The 18541-nt window shown below is 42.3% G+C and overlaps 1 protein-coding gene across 5 annotated transcripts in view; it reads left to right on the forward strand.

The window, feature by feature from the left end:
- Positions 1 to 14009, forward strand: part of LOC146962179 (kinesin-like protein KIF13B) — a 47505-nt gene extending 33496 nt beyond the window's left edge. Inside the window, exons 35-43 of one of the 5 annotated variants that reach the window (XM_085770102.1) lie at positions 70 to 222; positions 923 to 1000; positions 1594 to 1650; positions 3422 to 3515; positions 3878 to 3960; positions 8326 to 8400; positions 9362 to 9433; positions 10856 to 12452; positions 12568 to 14009. In XM_085770102.1, coding sequence (XP_085626228.1) covers positions 70 to 222; positions 923 to 1000; positions 1594 to 1650; positions 3422 to 3515; positions 3878 to 3960; positions 8326 to 8400; positions 9362 to 9433; positions 10856 to 12452; positions 12568 to 12818 — 2460 coding nt within the window. In that variant the 3' untranslated portion in view covers positions 12819 to 14009. Of the gene's footprint in view, positions 1 to 69; positions 223 to 922; positions 1001 to 1593; positions 1651 to 3421; positions 3516 to 3841; positions 3961 to 8325; positions 8401 to 9361; positions 9434 to 10855; positions 12453 to 12567 lie in introns of all 5 variants that reach the window. The other 4 variants (XM_085770104.1, XM_085770105.1, XM_085770106.1 and 1 more) reach the window with 4 other exon arrangements.
- The last annotated feature ends 4532 nt before the right edge of the window (positions 14010 to 18541 follow it).

Here is an 18541-nt window from a genome sequence, read left to right on the forward strand (position 1 = left end):
AGTGGAGACTTGGCGCGGAGCAGATTAGTGCGCTGGCCCCTTACACAGTCTGTGTCCCCGCTCTGTCAGGACATCCATGGTCCAGAGGACAGGGAGATGTTGGCCCGGCTGGCAGCCAGCGCTGAGGACGACCAGTCAGCCGACAGCGAAGCAGCCATCGAGAAATACCTGCGCAGCGTCCTGGCCGTGGAGAACATCCTCACACTGGACCGTCTCAGACAGGTCAGGAAACACACTTAAAGGGATACTTCATCCAAAATCGATAATTCATCAATTTCCTACTCACCGTCATGCCAAGGAAGGGTTTGGAGAACTTTAGGAGTCATCAAAACGCTTTTGGAGTTCCAGTGGGGGTCCGGCTGGCAACGGTTTTTCATATGATGGCAGCAGGCAGAGCTGACTTTTGAATGGCCGCGACATGAAAAAGTTGTTTGGAAAAAATTCATTTGATCTCTGTTTTTTTGGATGGATTACATCATTGGGTGTATGGTGTAAACACGGAAGAACCATTGCAGAAAAGCTCACGCATCTCGCGCAGCAACTGGGAGCTACTACTTCAAGCTCTATCAGTTGCCATTATATGAAAATCCGTTGCCAGCCGGACCCCCCCTGGAACTCCAAAAGCGTTTTGATAACTCTGAAAGTTCTCCAAACCCTTCCTTGGCATGACAGTGAGTAGAAAATTGGTGAATTATCAATTTTGGGTGAAATATCCCTTTACAGTAATCTATGCTTCCTTGATTAATAATATAAGCACATTAGATTGTCTCTAACATGTGCAGTTTGGAAAAGATTGTCCAGACTCAGAGTTCTGACATTTTATTTCCATCCTGCCAAAAAGGAGACACATAATATAAAAGCATCCAAATAAAAAAAAATGTGACAAGTCTGTGTGTGTGTGTGTGTGTGTTTGTGTGTGTAGGAGGTGGCTGTGAGGGAACAGCTGGCAGTCAAAGGGAAACCTCCCAGACGCTGCTTGAGCTCGCCAAGCGTCAACCGGGTAAGTTTGATTTGTACTCTAACGATCAGGATGGAGGGATCATCTGTTCACAGGTGGCAACACCGACGTGATATGGATGCACTTGGCAATTTGTCTGGACAGAGATATTTCCTAACTGAGCCCAGCTGCTGCTTCTGGTTTCTAAGACACAACAGGATAAATGTTGAGTTTCTGAACAGCGTTCTGTCAGACCTGTCCTCTGTCCTCATGGAGCTGCTTCGTCTTTTAATAACTCTCTGACTACTACAGATGCTGGAGATGCTGCACACGACACACGCTGAAGTCTGTTTACTCACAAATAGGTTTTCCAGTGTTGTTGTTGTCCTGCAGAGTTAGGGTCAGGGCTAAGGTGAGGTCTGTTTGTGCGTCACAGAGATAACTGCTGTGGAGGGAGAGGGTTAGGTTGGCTGGAGGTTAAGCGCTTCAGAAAACGTCTGGCAGGAGGAAGAGGAAACGCAAACGGTCTGGTTTCTCTGCTGCTAACCACAACAACACTAACTCACAGTTGGTTGTGTGTGTGCTCAGGGGCTCAGGTGGTGTGTCCTGCCGTTAACCTGTCTCACTAACACCATGTTTTTTTAACCTCTAACCAGCTTTCAACCAGCAGCCTGGATCTCTACTCTTCTACTCATCACCTCAGTGACTTCAATGTGAGTCATGTCTACTAATCCTCTCATTAATATCTGGTTATCTATCACTTCTTCTTGCTATTAGGAGTCTGTGGGTTTTTCTTTCTGTATATGCCATAACTATTTGTTTGCAAGATTGCACCCATTAATCCAGAGTTAAATCAAGTCATGTACTTATTCTGATATTATGTATTAATATCAGTATTTTCTGGCAAGAAAATGATTTACAGGTTGATAATCACAGTACATATATAAACAGTAAGTAAAGACTGATGCAATTCAAAAGTAGATACTTACACTAGATCAGTGGTTCTCAAAGTGGGGTCTGGGGACCTTCAAGGGTCCTTGAGAGGGTTCAAGAGGGTCCCCAAATTTTTCTTGAATTTTTTAAAATTTTGAACTGATTTTCTTTCTAGAAATATTACATTTTCTCCAGAGATTTCTCTAAAATGTTTCCATAAATTCACGCCATTGGCCACAATTTGAACGTACGTTGACTAAAAAAGTAGTGTTATTCAGTCTCAGAACAATTATTTTTGTATTGGTGTTTGTTTCAAAATTTTGTTCACTGGGGGGGTCCGTGGTCTAATTTGTGTCAGTTTAGGGGTCCTTGATGTAGAAAAAATTCAGAACCACTGTACTAGATAATAGGCTATTATTTTTTTATTGACTATTGTCTGAAGAGGCTGGAGGCAGATGGTAGATGAGGTTGCTAAAATATTTAGTTGAAAGATAGAACAAGGTTTTAAGTGAGCCAATCAGAAGAGAGGAGGCTCTGAGCTTCTGCTTGAGTGAATCCTATCTATAGTATAGTAGCAAGTGAGGCCATGCCCCCATTCCGGTGAAAACAAACTGCTGGTTTTGACTGGCGGTAAATACAAATCCCGCCGTAGTCCGTCTTGATTTCGCCTATCTAACATTAACCGGCCTGGAAACCTCCTGCAATAACTAACGTTTGTCAGGCAGACAGCTATATCACGTCGTTTTATCGAAAAATGGCGGTCGCCCCCTCCTGAAGGGTTTACCACACAAGCATGTGGACTAGCCGGGTCCCACGGCTTGCCATTTTTGTCCATTCTTCGTATGGCCTGAAGCCATAAATCTCTTCTTTTCCTGTCCCACTCTCTTAAGGGGAGTAGGGAAAATCTTATGTTAGGTTCTTTTAAGTTGTTCAACCAAAGATATACCACACAACAACTCTTTGGCATTGTGGTCTTTGTATTAGCGCCTATAGAACACACCGAGGACTTCTCCTTTGTTTTCACCGGTGAGGGGGCGTGGTCTTTTACGTGACGTAGGGTTACGGCCTTCTATCAGGTTGGTTGGTGGGCCCAGGTGGGCGGGGCTTGCGGTTTGGCTGAGAACGGTGACTGTTTTGTTGTGACATCACAAAGTTACAGAAGTCCTGACAGCTGGTTTTAACTAGTCTCTGTATATAAAACAGCCTGTGAGCATTTCTCTGTGCACTTAGGTGTCGATAGTCTCACAGTTTTAATATAGAACCTAGAGCTGCTTTATAATAAAATAAACCACATGGAAATCTACCTATATACAATATGGGACTTTAAGTACTGCATCAATGGTGGGAGCAGTAATGGGTAAATTGTTTAATAGCAAAAAATTTGATAAATGCCTGTCAGTGTCCGCCAGTGTTGCTGCAGCTCTGTCTTGGACCAGTAGAGGCTGCTAAAGGTCACAGTTTACTGAAATTGTCCTTTCAACTACATGTGTGTCATCCTGTGTGTGTGTGTGTGTGTTTCCCTCCTGTGTGTGTGTGTGTGTGTGTGTGCAGGGCTGGGAGAGCCACCAGGACCTTTCTGTGGCGCCCCCTCCATCCAGGCGCACACTGCCCAGTTCCATATCCCAGAACATGAACCCAGAAACAGGTACGACTGATAAAAGCTTTATCTTCTAATGGAGTCTTTCTCTGGCTTTGAACCATCTTTCCCCCTTTTTTTTGCTGCCTTTGATGTCATTAGCTCTATTTTTGATGCTTTAGCCTGGAGCCAACTATATCTGTCCTTTTGCTCTGGATCTTAATTTGGCACTTGTTTTCCTCTCTGCTAACACATTTCTCAATCTCTCTCCTTTCCTGCCTCCATCTTTCTCTTCATCCCTTCTTCCCTCTGCTCTGGTCCCACCCCCACCCCCACTTCTGCTGCTGTAACCTCCTCCTCTGCTTCTTCTCCTCCCTTTTACTCCTCACTATCAGTACATTCAGGCTTTGCTGCGTCTTATCTCCCTCCAGTGAAGGCTGTACCAAAGCTGCTGAAGTCGCTGCTTCCTGGTGGGAAGGAAGACGCCAGAGAGCAGACAGCTGTCCATCAGCAGGTACACTCACCACCGCGCTGCTCACTCATCTTATCAGGGATTTTTTAAGTTTATATGCATCACTGCAAGCCTCAATCTAAATATCCCAAGTCAAGTCCTATTTCTTCGGTTGCTATGGGAACAGGGCGCACGTACATGTGAACACATAATAAACAGATAAAGTGTGTAAATGCCTCAGTGCCCAAGATAAGTGGTTTTTCAGAAGTTTGCACAAATGGAGACGATAAACTGCATGACAAACGAGGAGGACACACGGCTGCTTTTGTGTCGAGGCAGGACTCTCTCTCCTCAAGTGCAGCGTTAAACAGAGGCTGGTGGATAAGGTGCCATTTCTGCCAATCAGTTCATACTCAATTACCGACAGTTAGACATCTACTGAACCATTATGCAGCAATTACAGTTTGGAGTTTTCTTGTTCAAATCTCTACAAGCTTTGCGTGCATGGTTTCCTCGGAACCGTTCATCCATAATATCCAGCTGTGGAGGTGTGTGTGTGTGTGTGTGTGTGTGTGTGTCATGCGGTCTTCTCTCCAGATGTTCTGTGGGTTTTGGTTGATTATTGAAGGAAGGTCAGGGACTTTCTGAAAACCGAACCCTCAACTGTCTCAGGTCCTGTGTACCCTGGTGCAGGGTTTTCTTTACAGACCTGATCTGGGTATTTGGCTGCAGTAATACTTCATCAGTCACTTTACCATACTGGCCTGATTGATAGGGAGGTGTTGAGGTCATCAGGTTCTCCCGTCCCTGCAGAGCTGCTTTTTGAAGCTCTGTGAATGACCATTTGGTTCTTGTCCAACTCCCTGACCAAGACCTTTCTTGCCTGTGTCACTCTGTTTGGTCCGACGGCAAAAACTCAAAAAAAGAGCGCTGGCTCCAAGCTTCTTCCATCTAACACTTCCTGAGGTCATTGGGCGCCGGGGAACACTAAAACATTTAGAGAGGATTTAACACCCTTGTCCCAATCAATGCCTCACCACAGTTTTATTACTTTCTTATTTTCTGTTTTTGTCCATTTGGACCTCACATGTTCAGGTGTTTGGTTTAATTACTCTGGAGATGTGTCTAGAACTTCATTTAAGATCCAAACAGGAAATTGCAGAACACAATAGATCTGTTTACTTTTGTGAATGAGAGAGTTCAGTTTTTGATTTTTAAGACATTTACTTCAAAGGTCAAAGGTTTTTTATGTCATTTCTTGTACGGTGTACAAAGAGATGAAATGGTGTGCTCCTAGATTAAAGGCAGTGCAAAAATCAGAACATTCAAATAGAATAAATACATATAAATTAAAGGTCCTAGATTATTAAAAAAGATGATAAATAAATAATATTCGTAATAAAAAAAAACAGCAGCAGCTAAGAGGTAAAGTGATTAAAGTGCAGCCCGAACAGTTGACTTACATAATAGTCTTTTTTAAAAAATCCATCTCTGGCATCCAGAGCTTATCTACTGGAGTCTAGTTTTGACCATCCACACACTTGAGCTCAATGTTGCAGTGAGTAAACAAATGAATGAAATATTCCTGCAGTGTCTCATCGAATCTACAAATGGAACTGTCCATCAGCAAAAAAAAACCTGCTGGAAACTACCTCCTCTTATTTCATTCAAGAGACGCTGCTCTTTGTGTTGGGAATACAATAACTTGTTACTCCGAGACGGGAGCGCACATTTGCTGAATCAAAAAGCAGGTTGGTGTAGTATTCGGGTTGAGAGTGATATTATCAGCAGCTACAGTACAAATGTAGTCGGTGCCCTCCGTGGTGATGGACGTGCTGTATGATGTTTGTGATCAGAGCCAGCGCTCTGCAGACACACCCCGCCTCCCCCCCCTGCCGAGTCAGGACTCACGGTGTGTAGAGGAGGGTTAATTAGGAGCAGGTGAACCTTGTCGCCCTGATCTATCGCCCCCGCTCCTCCACCGCTGCCTCCTCCCCATCCACTGATCTCCAATCATGCGCCGTCGAGACTCGGCAGTCTGCAGCTTTTTCCGCTGCAGCCGAACGCCACAGCGTCTGATTTGACTGATTAGCACCTTGAGCTGTGTGGGGAAGCTAATTAGGGAAATCATGTGCCGTGGTGTTTGGGTGGAATGGAAACCCGTCAGGCCTTGTTGGTGCATTGTTTGAGGTCATTGCCCTAATTAGTGCTCTTTCCACTGCGCCTGCCACAGATGTTTACAAAGGTCATTACACAAACAAAATCCTTGAGTGTTGCGTTACGGTGCAGGGGTGAAAGATTGAAAAACCATCAGCACAGTGGCCAGATTTATCTCATGAATCCAACTTAACAAGTTGTTAACATGTCTGGTGACCTGAATGAACTGTGGCTTAAATGTGCTGGACTGTAGTAAGGCTGGATACCACTGCATTAACCGCAGCCAGACTGTATAAAAAGGCAATGACTGATGGGAGCGTTGCAGTAAATCTTGTCTCCAGCAGTCAAAAAGGCGTTTTATTTTTCTTTAGGAAGGCTCCTTTGTGGGTGACATGACCTGGGAGCTTATAAGCTGCAGCCATGATAAGAGCTGCTCGAATCCTCTACGTGATAAGGAAAAGAGCTTCAATATATCCTATCTTATCTCCTGTAGTATAGGATACACTGGACCTTCCCATACCAAGGAAATCTCTATTTATACTAGGTTACAAAAAATTAATTTGCTTTACTTAAATATACAAAACAAATGTCAAAACTCTCAAGACGTATAGAATATAATCCTGCCACTTACTGCTCCCTACTTACATACATATTTGATGGCTCGACTCTCTCTAATCGCTAATTAGTGATTAAAGTTAGTTGAAGAAAAGAAAATCCTAGGATAATCTGCTGCATGGTCGTCTCTTCATGACTTCTTATGAATTCTCCGTCATGTCTTTCCTTGACCTGATGATGATGTTTTCCACTGAGATCAAGAAAAAGTAAGACAGGCAATCATTGTCACATTCTGACCACAGCCTTGGAGTCAAGCCTTCAATCACAAAAGTGAACTTGAGACACCACCTTGATCTGACTTGAGACCTGAAGGTAAAAACTTAAAAGGTCCTGTCTTATATAAAGGTAGATTTCAGTGTCTTTTGATATATTAATGATGTGAAAGTCTCAAAGACTCAGTTCGCAGAGAAATGCTCACAGCCTGTTCAGAAACTGAGCCTTAAAACGAGCTGTCAGGACTTCTGTACCTTTGTGATGTCACAACAAAACAGTCACCAAGCCCCGCCCACCAGGACCAACCCACACCCAACCTTGCACGATTTGGTTTCTCTGGGTGTTTTACCTGAAACCTGCAATATTTTTATTTGATGTCTCAGAGTGAACAGTAAGCCAATCAATTCTCAGAGCCTCCTCTCTTCTGATTGGCTGATACCAACCTGTTGTCACTGGAGGTCCAGAGAGGACCACTGAGATGGTTTTTGGTTCCGAAAAACCACAAATACATCTTCTAATGGATCAACACTTGAAATACACCAAAATAAAGGAGTAAAACATTGGACCTTTAAGTGTTAAAGGGACAACGAGGAGTTTTGGAAAAGCGAAGCGTTTTCACACTACATTTATGAGCCTCCGCGCGCACCGTGAAATTCTTTGACCGGCGCAAGACAGACTCATGTTTTCATTCATCAAGAATTAAAGTCGGAGGTTCAAAGAGGTTCAGCTACCGTCGTAGTTCCGACCATAAACGGCGATTCAGCTGCATTATTCTCATTAAGGAAACGCTGGTCGGCTCGACCAGCATTTCCGCCACCACTAATAATAACAAAATAACGATAGAGACAAAACGATATATTTATCGAAAATGGGCCCATTAACAAGTGTGGGTAGCGGAGATTCATCCACATTAACGTGAGACTTTTTTATAACCGAATAGAAACTCCTCGTTGTCCCTTTAAATTCTGACTTGTATCTGAAACAGAGTTTTAAATTATTCCAACTGTTTCAGCAGCACTGTAAGAAGACAAAGCTTGTGTTACATATTTTTTAAGAAGAACCAAAACAATAAAACGCTTTAGCCTCAGCGCTGTCTGACTCTCCTGTTGTGTGTGAAAAGGCCCTAAATGACATATTGTTTCAAATTTGTATTTTACTCAAGTGAAAAGCTCATCTGTTGGGGACTATATTCAGCTGCAGCGTAATACACACTTAGTGCAGTGCGGAGTGTTTGTGGGAGCAGGAATGTGCACACAGCGCCCATGTTTGTGGTTATTGAAGGAACATGTCACGCAGTGCAACAGTCTGGCTCGGTGATGTGTCGTTAATTATTTATGCGTTGGCTAGTTTTTTTGACGATACGAAAAACAAAAATCTGTATCTTCCCACTTTAAAGACATTCTGGAGGTTGCGGTGCATCTAATGTGTTGTGTTGCCCCACAGGTTGACTTCCCAGAGCCAGAGAGAGTTAGGATAGATGTGTTTGACCTGCTCTCTGACAGCAGACCCGTCCAACACGTACGTGGTCGCAATCCAGCACGACCCGAATCAAAGCGCTTGATTCTGATCTGATCAGAGCCTGAGGAAGTGAAGCGGTTTCTCCCTCAGAGCGTGATGTCAGGGATGCATGAGACAAACAATCATCCTGATTAATATTCCACCACACACAGCTAAACAGACAGTCTTCATTTACTGAATATCTTAAGATATAAGATGTTTTTTTCTTTTCTTTTTTTTTCCATCACCCGCCTCAAAAACAAAATGCTGAAGAAACAAATCACACAATATTTAATCAGCTGACAGATCATATTGAGTGTTAAAGAGGTAATTTGAATACTGAATAGGGATACATCATAATGGGTGCAATTATAATTATGGTGCAATTATCCTGATTGTTTTACCAGTTTATCATGATTATCTGTCTGAGTGATTTGATGAACAAATATTTTTATTACACTTTCTGACTGCTGATTACTGACATAAATTGAATGTTGTTTTTTTCTTTTTAATATAATATTAAAGTAAAGTGATTATTTACAATTACGGCATAAAACACGTCTGCACGGTAATAATATACTGCAATAAATGGCCAGTTGGCATAGTTGAGTTATTCTAGTTTAGTATTCCTCAAAGCAGTGCAGAATGATGTTCAGCCCACAGTATCTGTCTTCTTATTGTAGTCATAGATTAAGTTCTTCTCCCCACTGGCTCCATTTCTGTTTCACTGTCAGACTGAAGCCTGAGATTTATAATCCCCTCACAGCAGCTAATCATCACCTCGTGCACACTGTATAATGACCAGGTTTGGAAATCTCCAGGCTTATATTAACATCTAATCTTCAGGTTGAGACGCACCGACGTGACACCGACGCGCTCATGATTACATCTCGAAATCTCCTTGACAACCTCTCGGTGCCACCGTACGGATTGTTTTATCTGGGATGACGTTAACTTGTTTCAAATTGCCTCCCTGTCACAGAGCTTGCCTCGCATCGTGGTGCAGTCAGCCAGTGTTGAAGAGGGCATGAGTCAACATCATCATCATCAGCCTGTAAGTTCTCCAACCCCATATAGTGTTAAAGGGCCATACAGTACGAATGCATGGATATTTCTGGAACATGGTTTGGTTCTACACCTGGCAGTACGGCTCCTGTTGCTCTAAATGATAGGCTAGGCTATATCTTGAAAAATGTAAATGTATTTTCCCAGATGATGCTGCTGCCTTCATATTATAGCTTTACTTTAGAAACCTCTTCATGCAATTCTATTATTCATTTGGAGCATGTTGCAAGGATGCACTGTGAAAAAGTGTTTCAGCCTCCTAATTTATTCTACAGAAGTGTGATTATTTTCTCATTCGCTTTAATTTATTATGTTTCTATATTTATAGGTTAGTTGAAGGGTTTGTCTCTGGGAGAATTATTTTTGTACTTCTCCTGTATATATTTGAGGTAGGACAATAGAGAGACAGGGAATGGGAATGGGGTGACAACAAGAGAGGGAATGACATGCCGCCGGTGGAATCGAACTGGGGCTGCTGCGAGCGGAGGATAGCCTCTGTATGTGGAGCGCATGCTCCACCCACTGAGCCAAACGCCGCATACTTCTGTTTTTGAATTATTTGTATGGTTTATTTTTTGTCACACGAATGCAAGCTAGAGTAAGTCACTCAACAGTTGTGTGGCCTCATGTTGTCTAAGCATTTCTCTTTTCAAGCTGCTCCAATTAATAATTAATATTTTAGATTTTTGACCTCAGTAGACATCACTCCATGGATTGCCTTCTTGCCAGCTTCATTGAAAACAAATGCACATGGCCACGGGGGGGAGGAGGGTTAGTTGTGCGCTTTTACAACAGTGGAAATCTGCACTCCAAAACAGTGTGGGGAGCTCTGAAGAGAAAAAACTGACCAAAACAGTGAAAGAACTTGTAGAGTTCCCCTTTATCGTTGCAATATGTTATTGTGTTGTCTATGGAGCCTGTTCATGTGGTTTATTTTAATCAGAAATGAAACGTTTGTAATGTATTAATAAGAGACTTAAAGACCAACGGTGAGGAAGTGAGATAATAACAGAACGTTACCAGACAGAGTTGTTATCAGGGTAAATTCATGCAAAACCGCTGATGCCCGTTCCCGTCAGGGGCAGTTTTTCGGAAAGCAGTCTCTGCATTTGCCTCGAAAACAACTCTGTCTCGAAAGTTCAGGGTCACAACTTGTCCACCAGAGTTGTTGGATTGTGTATTTGATGAGTTTGATGAGGGAAATCAAGAAATCCCATTAGCCTCCGTAGCGTAGCTCTGAGCAGCTCACGGCTCTGTTCCGCCGTTCTAAAAATAGCTTGCACTGATAATTAAAACAGCAACAAACCTACTGCTAACACAATAGAGATTGTGGTGACATTTCAGATTGGAATTCAGTCTTCTGCTTTATTTTGGGTCACTAACAAAATTGTTGCCTTGGTCCCCCCCACAGGTTCCCACTGAGGAAATCCTTCCTGCTGACATCCAAACAGAGATCCGCAGATCCATGCCTCTCCCACCACCAATCATCCCAGAAACAGAAGAATCCACCCCCAGCCCGGTGAGCGAAGCATCCAGCGGATACATATCAACCAGCATATCCACGGTAACACTGTCTGATGTCTACACACTGAGCTGGGACCTGCCTCAGTCTTCTGGCTTTGACATGGTGCCAGATGAAGATGAAGAGGACTACAAAGTCACACAAGCCGACACACATCCTGGATCTTGTCTTGTTGACCAGGACCCATTGGCGGTTGTGAAGGACAAAGCGTCGGCAGAGAGGACTGACTCTCCTCTGTCCGGACCAAACGATGCTCCATCAGGTTCAGATCTGAGTCAACAAGAGCCAAATCAGTGTCAATCGTTCCAGCTGAAGGATCAAGGAGAACCTGATTCAGTAGCAGAGTCAGACTCAATAACTGATCAGACTGAACTCGACCAGTCAGACCCACTCAAAGCTTCAGATCAGACTGAACTCGACCAGTCAGACCCACTCAAAGCTTCAGATCAGACTGAACTCGACCAGTCAGACCCACTCAAAGCTTCAGATCAGACTGAACTTGATCAGTCAGACCCACTCAAAGCTTCAGATCAGACTGAACTTGATCAGTCAGACCCACTCAAAGCTTCAGATCAGACTGAACTCGATCAGTCAGACCCACTCAAAGCTTCAGATCAGACTGAACTCGATCAGTCAGACCCACTCAAAGCTTCAGATCAGACTGAACTCGATCAGTCAAACCCACTCAAAGATTCAGCGGTAGTACAGGAAGATGAAACCAAACCAGCAGAATTACCACAATCTGACCCCTCTAAAGCAGAGACCCCTACAACAGAGGAACTCCAGCCAGCTCCCACAGACAGGACAGAGGTTCAGATGTCACCTCAAGATGAAACTCAACTGTGCACAGAAGAAGGTCAAGGAGAACAGGAATCAGTAGCCCCACAGATTCAGCAGCCCAGAAAAGACGAGGCAACCCTCGACAGTGCTCCAGATCCAGCACCACACCTGATTCCTGCTTTGTGTGAAGACAAACCAGCTCCAGTGCAACCTGGAGACTCAGTTCCTCAAGATTCGTCAAAGGATCAATCGACTTCTGAGATCCCAGATCCAAATGGCACTTCTATCCCACCTTCTTCTTCAGCAACTGATAAGATCCAACAAGAATCACCTGCTCCCAGTCCTCCAACCAGCGGTCATCCCTCCAAACCTGCTGCCCCAGCGGCCAACCCCTTCAAGATCCAGAAAGTAAAGTCTTCAGACCTCAAGTCCTTTAATCCCATCCTGAATGAGGAGGAGACCGGGAGCGTGGACTGGAACAGCAGCCTTGAAACGGGACTCAACCTCTCTGTGCCAGTGGAAAGTCTGGAGATCATCTCTGACTCTGAGGAGGGAGATGCATCAGCCACCACCGTCCTTCCTGACTGGTTGAAAGAAGGAGAGTTTGTAACTGTGGGGACCAATAAGAGCGGTACTGTGCGATACGTGGGACCCACAGATTTCGCAAAGGGAACCTGGGTGGGAGTGGAGCTGGAGGTCCCAGCAGGTGAGTAGAATAAACCAGAGTCCTGTCACTGATTTTGCCTCATTCTTTATGAACATTTCCTGTAGTTCAGTCGCCAGCACAAACATCTGACAAACCTTTCTTGATCCTTCTGTAGGAAAGAATGATGGCTCAGTGGGCGGTAAGCACTACTTCCACTGTAACCCCGGGTACGGCGTTCTGGTCCGGCCCGACAGAGTGACCCGCGGTGGTGCCAAACGCCGTCGGCAGCAGCAAAAGCGCCGTAGTGCCAACCTGTCTGGATCCAGCCCAAACCTGGCCGCTCTCACAGCGCTGGCCAAAGGTGAACCTGGTGCAGCAGCAGCCGGTCGCAGCAGAGGAGAGAACCGCAAGTCCTGGAACTCTTGAGAGGCTCAGTGTCTTCTGAACGTGCCGATTGGTAGATATCCACTGTGCCATCGCTCAGCTGCTGGTTGATGCAGTTATTGGTTAAGTATTCAGAAAGCGTGACACCGCAGTTCTCTTTATTTTGGGCAGATTTACTGACCACAGACTTGACTGTATCTGGTCCTCAACTGCAGGTTTTGGCGATAGACCATGCATCCCTTCCTGATCCTTTAGGACCGGGAACCCATCAGATGTTATCATGTGATCATTTATCATCTGATAAAGACTTGTATTACTTTTACTACTTGATGTACCTAGTGATTGAAAACTTCAGAGAAACATTGAATGTCTCATCAGAAAATGTGAATGTTTTAGATGTACATGGAAATTAATTCATTTCATTTTAAATGGTGGATGTTTTGTTTTAGAGTATATTTATTCTAATGACATTAGATAACGATCAAAGAACTGCCTCATGTTATGCTACTTGCCAGGCAAAAGTATATCTGCATAAAGATGGGATATTTTTTTAAAGAATCAAATTCACTGGATTACACTGGATGACCCCAAAGGTTGCACAACACCTTCATGTGCTTGTACTTGTTGCTGCTCAAAGGATGTTAATCAGCTGTATGGTTGGAGAGACTTTGACATCTCATTAATTGCTTGATATCTATTTTAATTGTTCGTCGTGCCTTAAAATACTTTGACTACTACTCAACATGTGCCTTAATGATAAACCACCAAATTCTGTTTTGTTGGTAGGTTGGAAAACTGGTCACTGTTAAAGAAACTTCTTTTAGGTCTTGAATGTGTATCTGTTGAGTTTTACAAACTTGCACTCTCTTTGCTGACATATTCTACTGAAATCTTGATACTTTTTTTTTTTTAATCAGCTTTGTCCGACCATGTGAGTGTGTGTGAAGATTGACTGGGAGTGACGTTTTTATTTTTAAAGAGGCGTGTGACAGTTTTTGTTAGTGATTTGTGTTTGGGAGCCTTGTGATTTGTACATGAGGATATTTGAGGGATATTGTTTGTAATGGATTTTAGTATTCACTTTTGTTTGATAAACAAGATTTTATACATATGCATTCACGTTGATCACTTTGACCAGCTGTTTGCTTATTTATTTAAAAATGACAAGATGTTAATGAAAAGCAAAAATCTTCTTTTCAAATCAACGTTTAATAAATTCCACTCTGCTCATGTCGTCTGTGTGATGGGATACTTTTATGTAAATGAGATGCTTTGTCACCAACAGAGGAACCCAGAAAGTCTCATTGATATAGCTTTATTCTCTTGTACATTATATATATCATACTAAAATAAACACAAGTTAAAAAAATGAACAAAGAAACTGTACAAAAAAATGTATATATACTACATCTTAATTACAGAACAGTCTACTGTCCAAAAAAGGCACTAAATTCTGAAATGGGCAATACAGTAATTTTGAACATAACTAGATTGGAGATTGATACAACAGCATTCAGTCCTCTTTTTCGGAGCTATATTGTGATGAAGTGGATGGTGTTTCACTGGGGACACAGAAGGACATGTAGACATGTTGACCCTGACACACCACAAGAGGACACCCCTTTTTAGAGTAAGCACCACCACTGGAGTATGCACAACGTCAGGTGGGGGAAGCCAGGTGGGGTTTTTTTATGATTTTTTTTTTTTTTTTTTTAAGATTAATCTGTTTCCATTTATCTCCTGGCAAAGAATGTTTACTTCTTGAGCACCTGAGGGTTCTTTCTACCATCCCTAAACATTTCTGTCAAGGTTGAACTCTCACATAAAATACTGCTGGATTAGAACTTCTACTCGCTAACTGGGCCATGGCATCTCTCAAAACACGAAGGCAAATTCATTTAAAAGTGAGAGAAAAGTCTTTAAATGCACTGTTTGTAGTCTTTTCCTTCCGCGCGCAACTTCTTTCACCATTTCTAAACATACAATATCATTTGGCTGGGGAAGAGAATGTCACACCAATGAGACTGGAATCAATTGTTGAAAAGGATATTAAAAATGTTGTTTTTGATGTCAGCGGCCAAATCTTTGGTGAGTTCACTTCTTGGTTCTTTCATAAGTTTAACAAGTTCCACATATGGAACATATTTCATCAATTTGCAGAATCCAAACACAATTTTATTGCATTTTAAATTACATCAATAGTGGGGCAAGGGAATTCTGCATTGTATTTTTTATACAAACTCACATGGAGTCAGTATTGTAGTAGTGATAAATACTGTTACTGTGGTTACTCACATATGATTTTTCACAGACAGCCATATTATATGAATTATGCATTTGCAAAAAGGAAGTCTATGTTAAAATGTTAGACTTCACTCAAGTCTGGTGTGACATTTTACAGCACATACTGGGGCTTTGATTTAATAGGACATGGTGTCTGAAGCAGCTGTACTGAAATGTTTTTAACGACACCAGTCCCAGTCTTGTATATTGGACGTTTGACTGTTCAAAGAAGGCGTCGGGGAGGGAAGGGTACATTTCAAGCTTTGTCAACAGCAATAACTAATTTTCATAAGGTGCATCATTTTCATCTTTCACAAAATAGCTTACTAGCTCAGACACAAATGGGGAGACTGTTGTTCAGTCGAATAAAAGGATGACACAAAAATAAAATAAAAAAAATTGAATGATAATAGAAAAATAAGTCAGGAGAAATTAAAACGCATGAATAACAATAAAAGCATGTTTCATTTCAAAACATATGTCATTCTTTTTTTTGTACATTACCATAAAAAATGAGTATAAATACATATTGTTTTTATCTTTCAACCCTTTCTTTTGGAAACACAGGTCCCAGGTACTGAGTCACTGTATCACAGCTTCACACATCCAGAAGCGGTAGAATTAAATAGAGTTTTACTAGACTAGAGCCCAGGGCTGGAAGCTATTCTACTAGCAGGAACCAGATCCCAGCTTCTTTGACACCAGACTATGACTGAGTTTAAAACACGAGGACCTACATGAGGTTTACTTCCCGGTCCACTGCTTTGTTTAGTCCTGCCTCGTAGAATATTTTCCCAGTTCTCCAAAATCATCACTAAGGCAGGGCTTTACTTTACAATAGTTTGACACATGGAGAAGTATACTTAGTTGTTGTTGTTTTTTTGCCAAAATGTTCCAAAAGATCAATACCACTCATGCTGTACGCTAAATATGAAGCTAAAGTGAGTAGACCGTTAGCAGAGTCAATGATTAGAGAGGGGTGGGGGTTGCTCAGGTGGTTGAGAGGTTAGAACAGGTGAACAGGTCCCACATGGAGACAATGGCCCCAAAACTGTTGCCAGTTTGTCTCCTGAGTCGATCATTTACTGCACAACGACCCCCATTCTCTCTCCCCGTTTCCTGTCTGTCTTCACCGCTGTTGTCAAAATGAGCATAAAATGACCCAAAAATATAATCAGAGGGAAAAAAAAAAAAGATTGGGAGCGGGAGACAGAGCAAGCTGGGTAAAAACAAAAACCCACCCACCACCACTTGTACAGCTCATTAGCACTTTTTTGTGTTTTTTTTGTTTTTGTTTGTTTTGTTTGATCCATACAATAAACTGTTAAAACAGCAAACTGCATTTCTTCTGGGCTTGTGCTATAAGCTACATTTTAAGCTCGTGCCAGGAGAACACACCAAGCTTACCTATGTCCAAAGGTTAACATATCTGCTTACTAGCAGCTGAAAAGTTTACAAATTAACACAATATATCATGTTTAAGTATTAAAAGGACACAGAAAGTCACTGTGCATGGCCATAATTTGGTTTTAGCATGTTAACACCAATAAAACCAAAACGTGTCATTTTTACACTTCATTTGTTGAAGCTTTCATAAAAATACATGTTAATAAGTGATGTTTAAAAGGGGCTAATAAGGATTTTTTTAAAACCCTTTGGATAGAGCCAGGCTAGCAGTTTTCCACCGTATAGCCATTGTGCTAAGCTAAGCTAATGATGTCCTAGCAGCCCTAGTTTCATATTTAGCGTAAATACATGTCATAGTGGCATTCATCCTCTAATTTAACCCTTAGCAAAAAATAATAATATTCAAACCATATTCAAACTATTACTTCTTCTTCCTCACCCTAAAATAAAATCTGAAGATATCAATCTTAGACTAACAAAGCGCTAATACTTGACTTACAGTGAGTCCATAAAAACAGGACTTACACTTTTAAGGAACACATGATTTATAATCTCTGGTTATGACTTTATAATGACCTTCAGTCAAAGATGGTTTCGGAAAATTTCCACCCAGGGCAAAAAAAGAAAAGAAAAAAAAAGCGGATAATAATTTCCCGTATCACCACTTTAAGTGTCTTTGATTCTGATTACCTTCATAGTAGTGCTTTGACCACCGAGGCTTTACAGGTATAACAAAAACAAAGAACGCCTCAGAAGTTATTCTGATATACACTTAACAATTTCCAGTGTGGATTAGTCTAATTTGATACCACTAACATTTAAAAAAAATATTCTGAAAGCACATTCTTTAGGCTATTATAAAGAGGCAGCGCCACAGAACAAGTAGTAAATAGCTTAGGGGAACTTTATCATTATGTCTGACTGCTAACACCTATCTTTACCAACACAGGCCTGCTGTAGTGTCAAGCCCAAATACAACTGCACAGGCTTGAGAGGCGTTCACTGACCTTGAGATAACAACTACACACGCCAAAGGAGTTAGTAGAAATCACTTTGGATGAATGCGTTCACATTCACACATTTTTCAGATCAGTGTTAGCTTAGCCTCTTAGCCTTTTTGCTCCAAGCATCTTTTCCTTTGGCATGGATGACAACAAAGCACAATTCCCCTTATTAGATAGCTTAAGTTTGCTTGATTATCACATTGACCCTAAATTGATTCTCATAGCCTCGAGTACTTAACAATAGCGTCACCGGGAAGCTAAATACCAAGGCAAAATGATTGTATATCCAGTCGCCATCTTGGGTTAAAAACATAGAGAGAAATGCATTTTAAGTAAAATGCTGCTGTTGGATATAAACCTTCATGAATAATCTGCTATTTCTTGATGCGTATTAAAAAGTTTATTGTTCCGTGTCAGGACATAAACTTCAGAAACCTGCTGTATACAGTGAAAAGTAAAAGGTGGCTGTCTGTAGGAAAATTAAGGCGACTTCTTTTCAGGGGTTTGCATCCAACAGCAGCTCTACTGCAGGAAAACAAAAGGCCATTCCACTGAGGAATGTGAACTACAGAGGGTGAAGACAGTGACTGGACAGTTCTGTCTGCCGATATGATCCTTTCTGACAGCCTCGGTGCCAGAGAGGGAGAGAGGGAAACTCTCTCCATCCTTATTTCCCATGACGATGGCTGGAGGCTGCTCTTTCCATCAATTGCACAATGAAGGAGGTGAATTTTGAGGGTAGGTAGGTAGGTAGGTAGGTAGGTAGATACCACACCATGAGGTGAGTGTGACTGAGAACCATAAGAACCATATATATATATATTATATATACAGTACACGTTATTTTTCTGAGGTTGACGTTGAGGTGAGATAGACTGAGGATCGGCTCAGACAACCAGGCTGGAGAGGGAAGGGGAGAGGGGGAGTGAAGAAGAGGGTGAGGGAAGAGAAGAGGTATCCTGTGAGGAGAGAGTGTATTGAGAGGAGAGGAGAGGGGAGGGGGGTTCCCAGGAGACACAATCCCAGACAAGAGCCACCATTTTAGGGGGTTAAAGGCCTGGATTGCCCCCT

Source organism: Trachurus japonicus, chromosome 24, assembly GCF_045865225.1.
Source record: "Trachurus japonicus isolate A0001 chromosome 24, Traja_1.0".
In the NCBI taxonomy this organism is placed as follows: domain Eukaryota; kingdom Metazoa; phylum Chordata; class Actinopteri; order Carangiformes; family Carangidae; genus Trachurus; species Trachurus japonicus.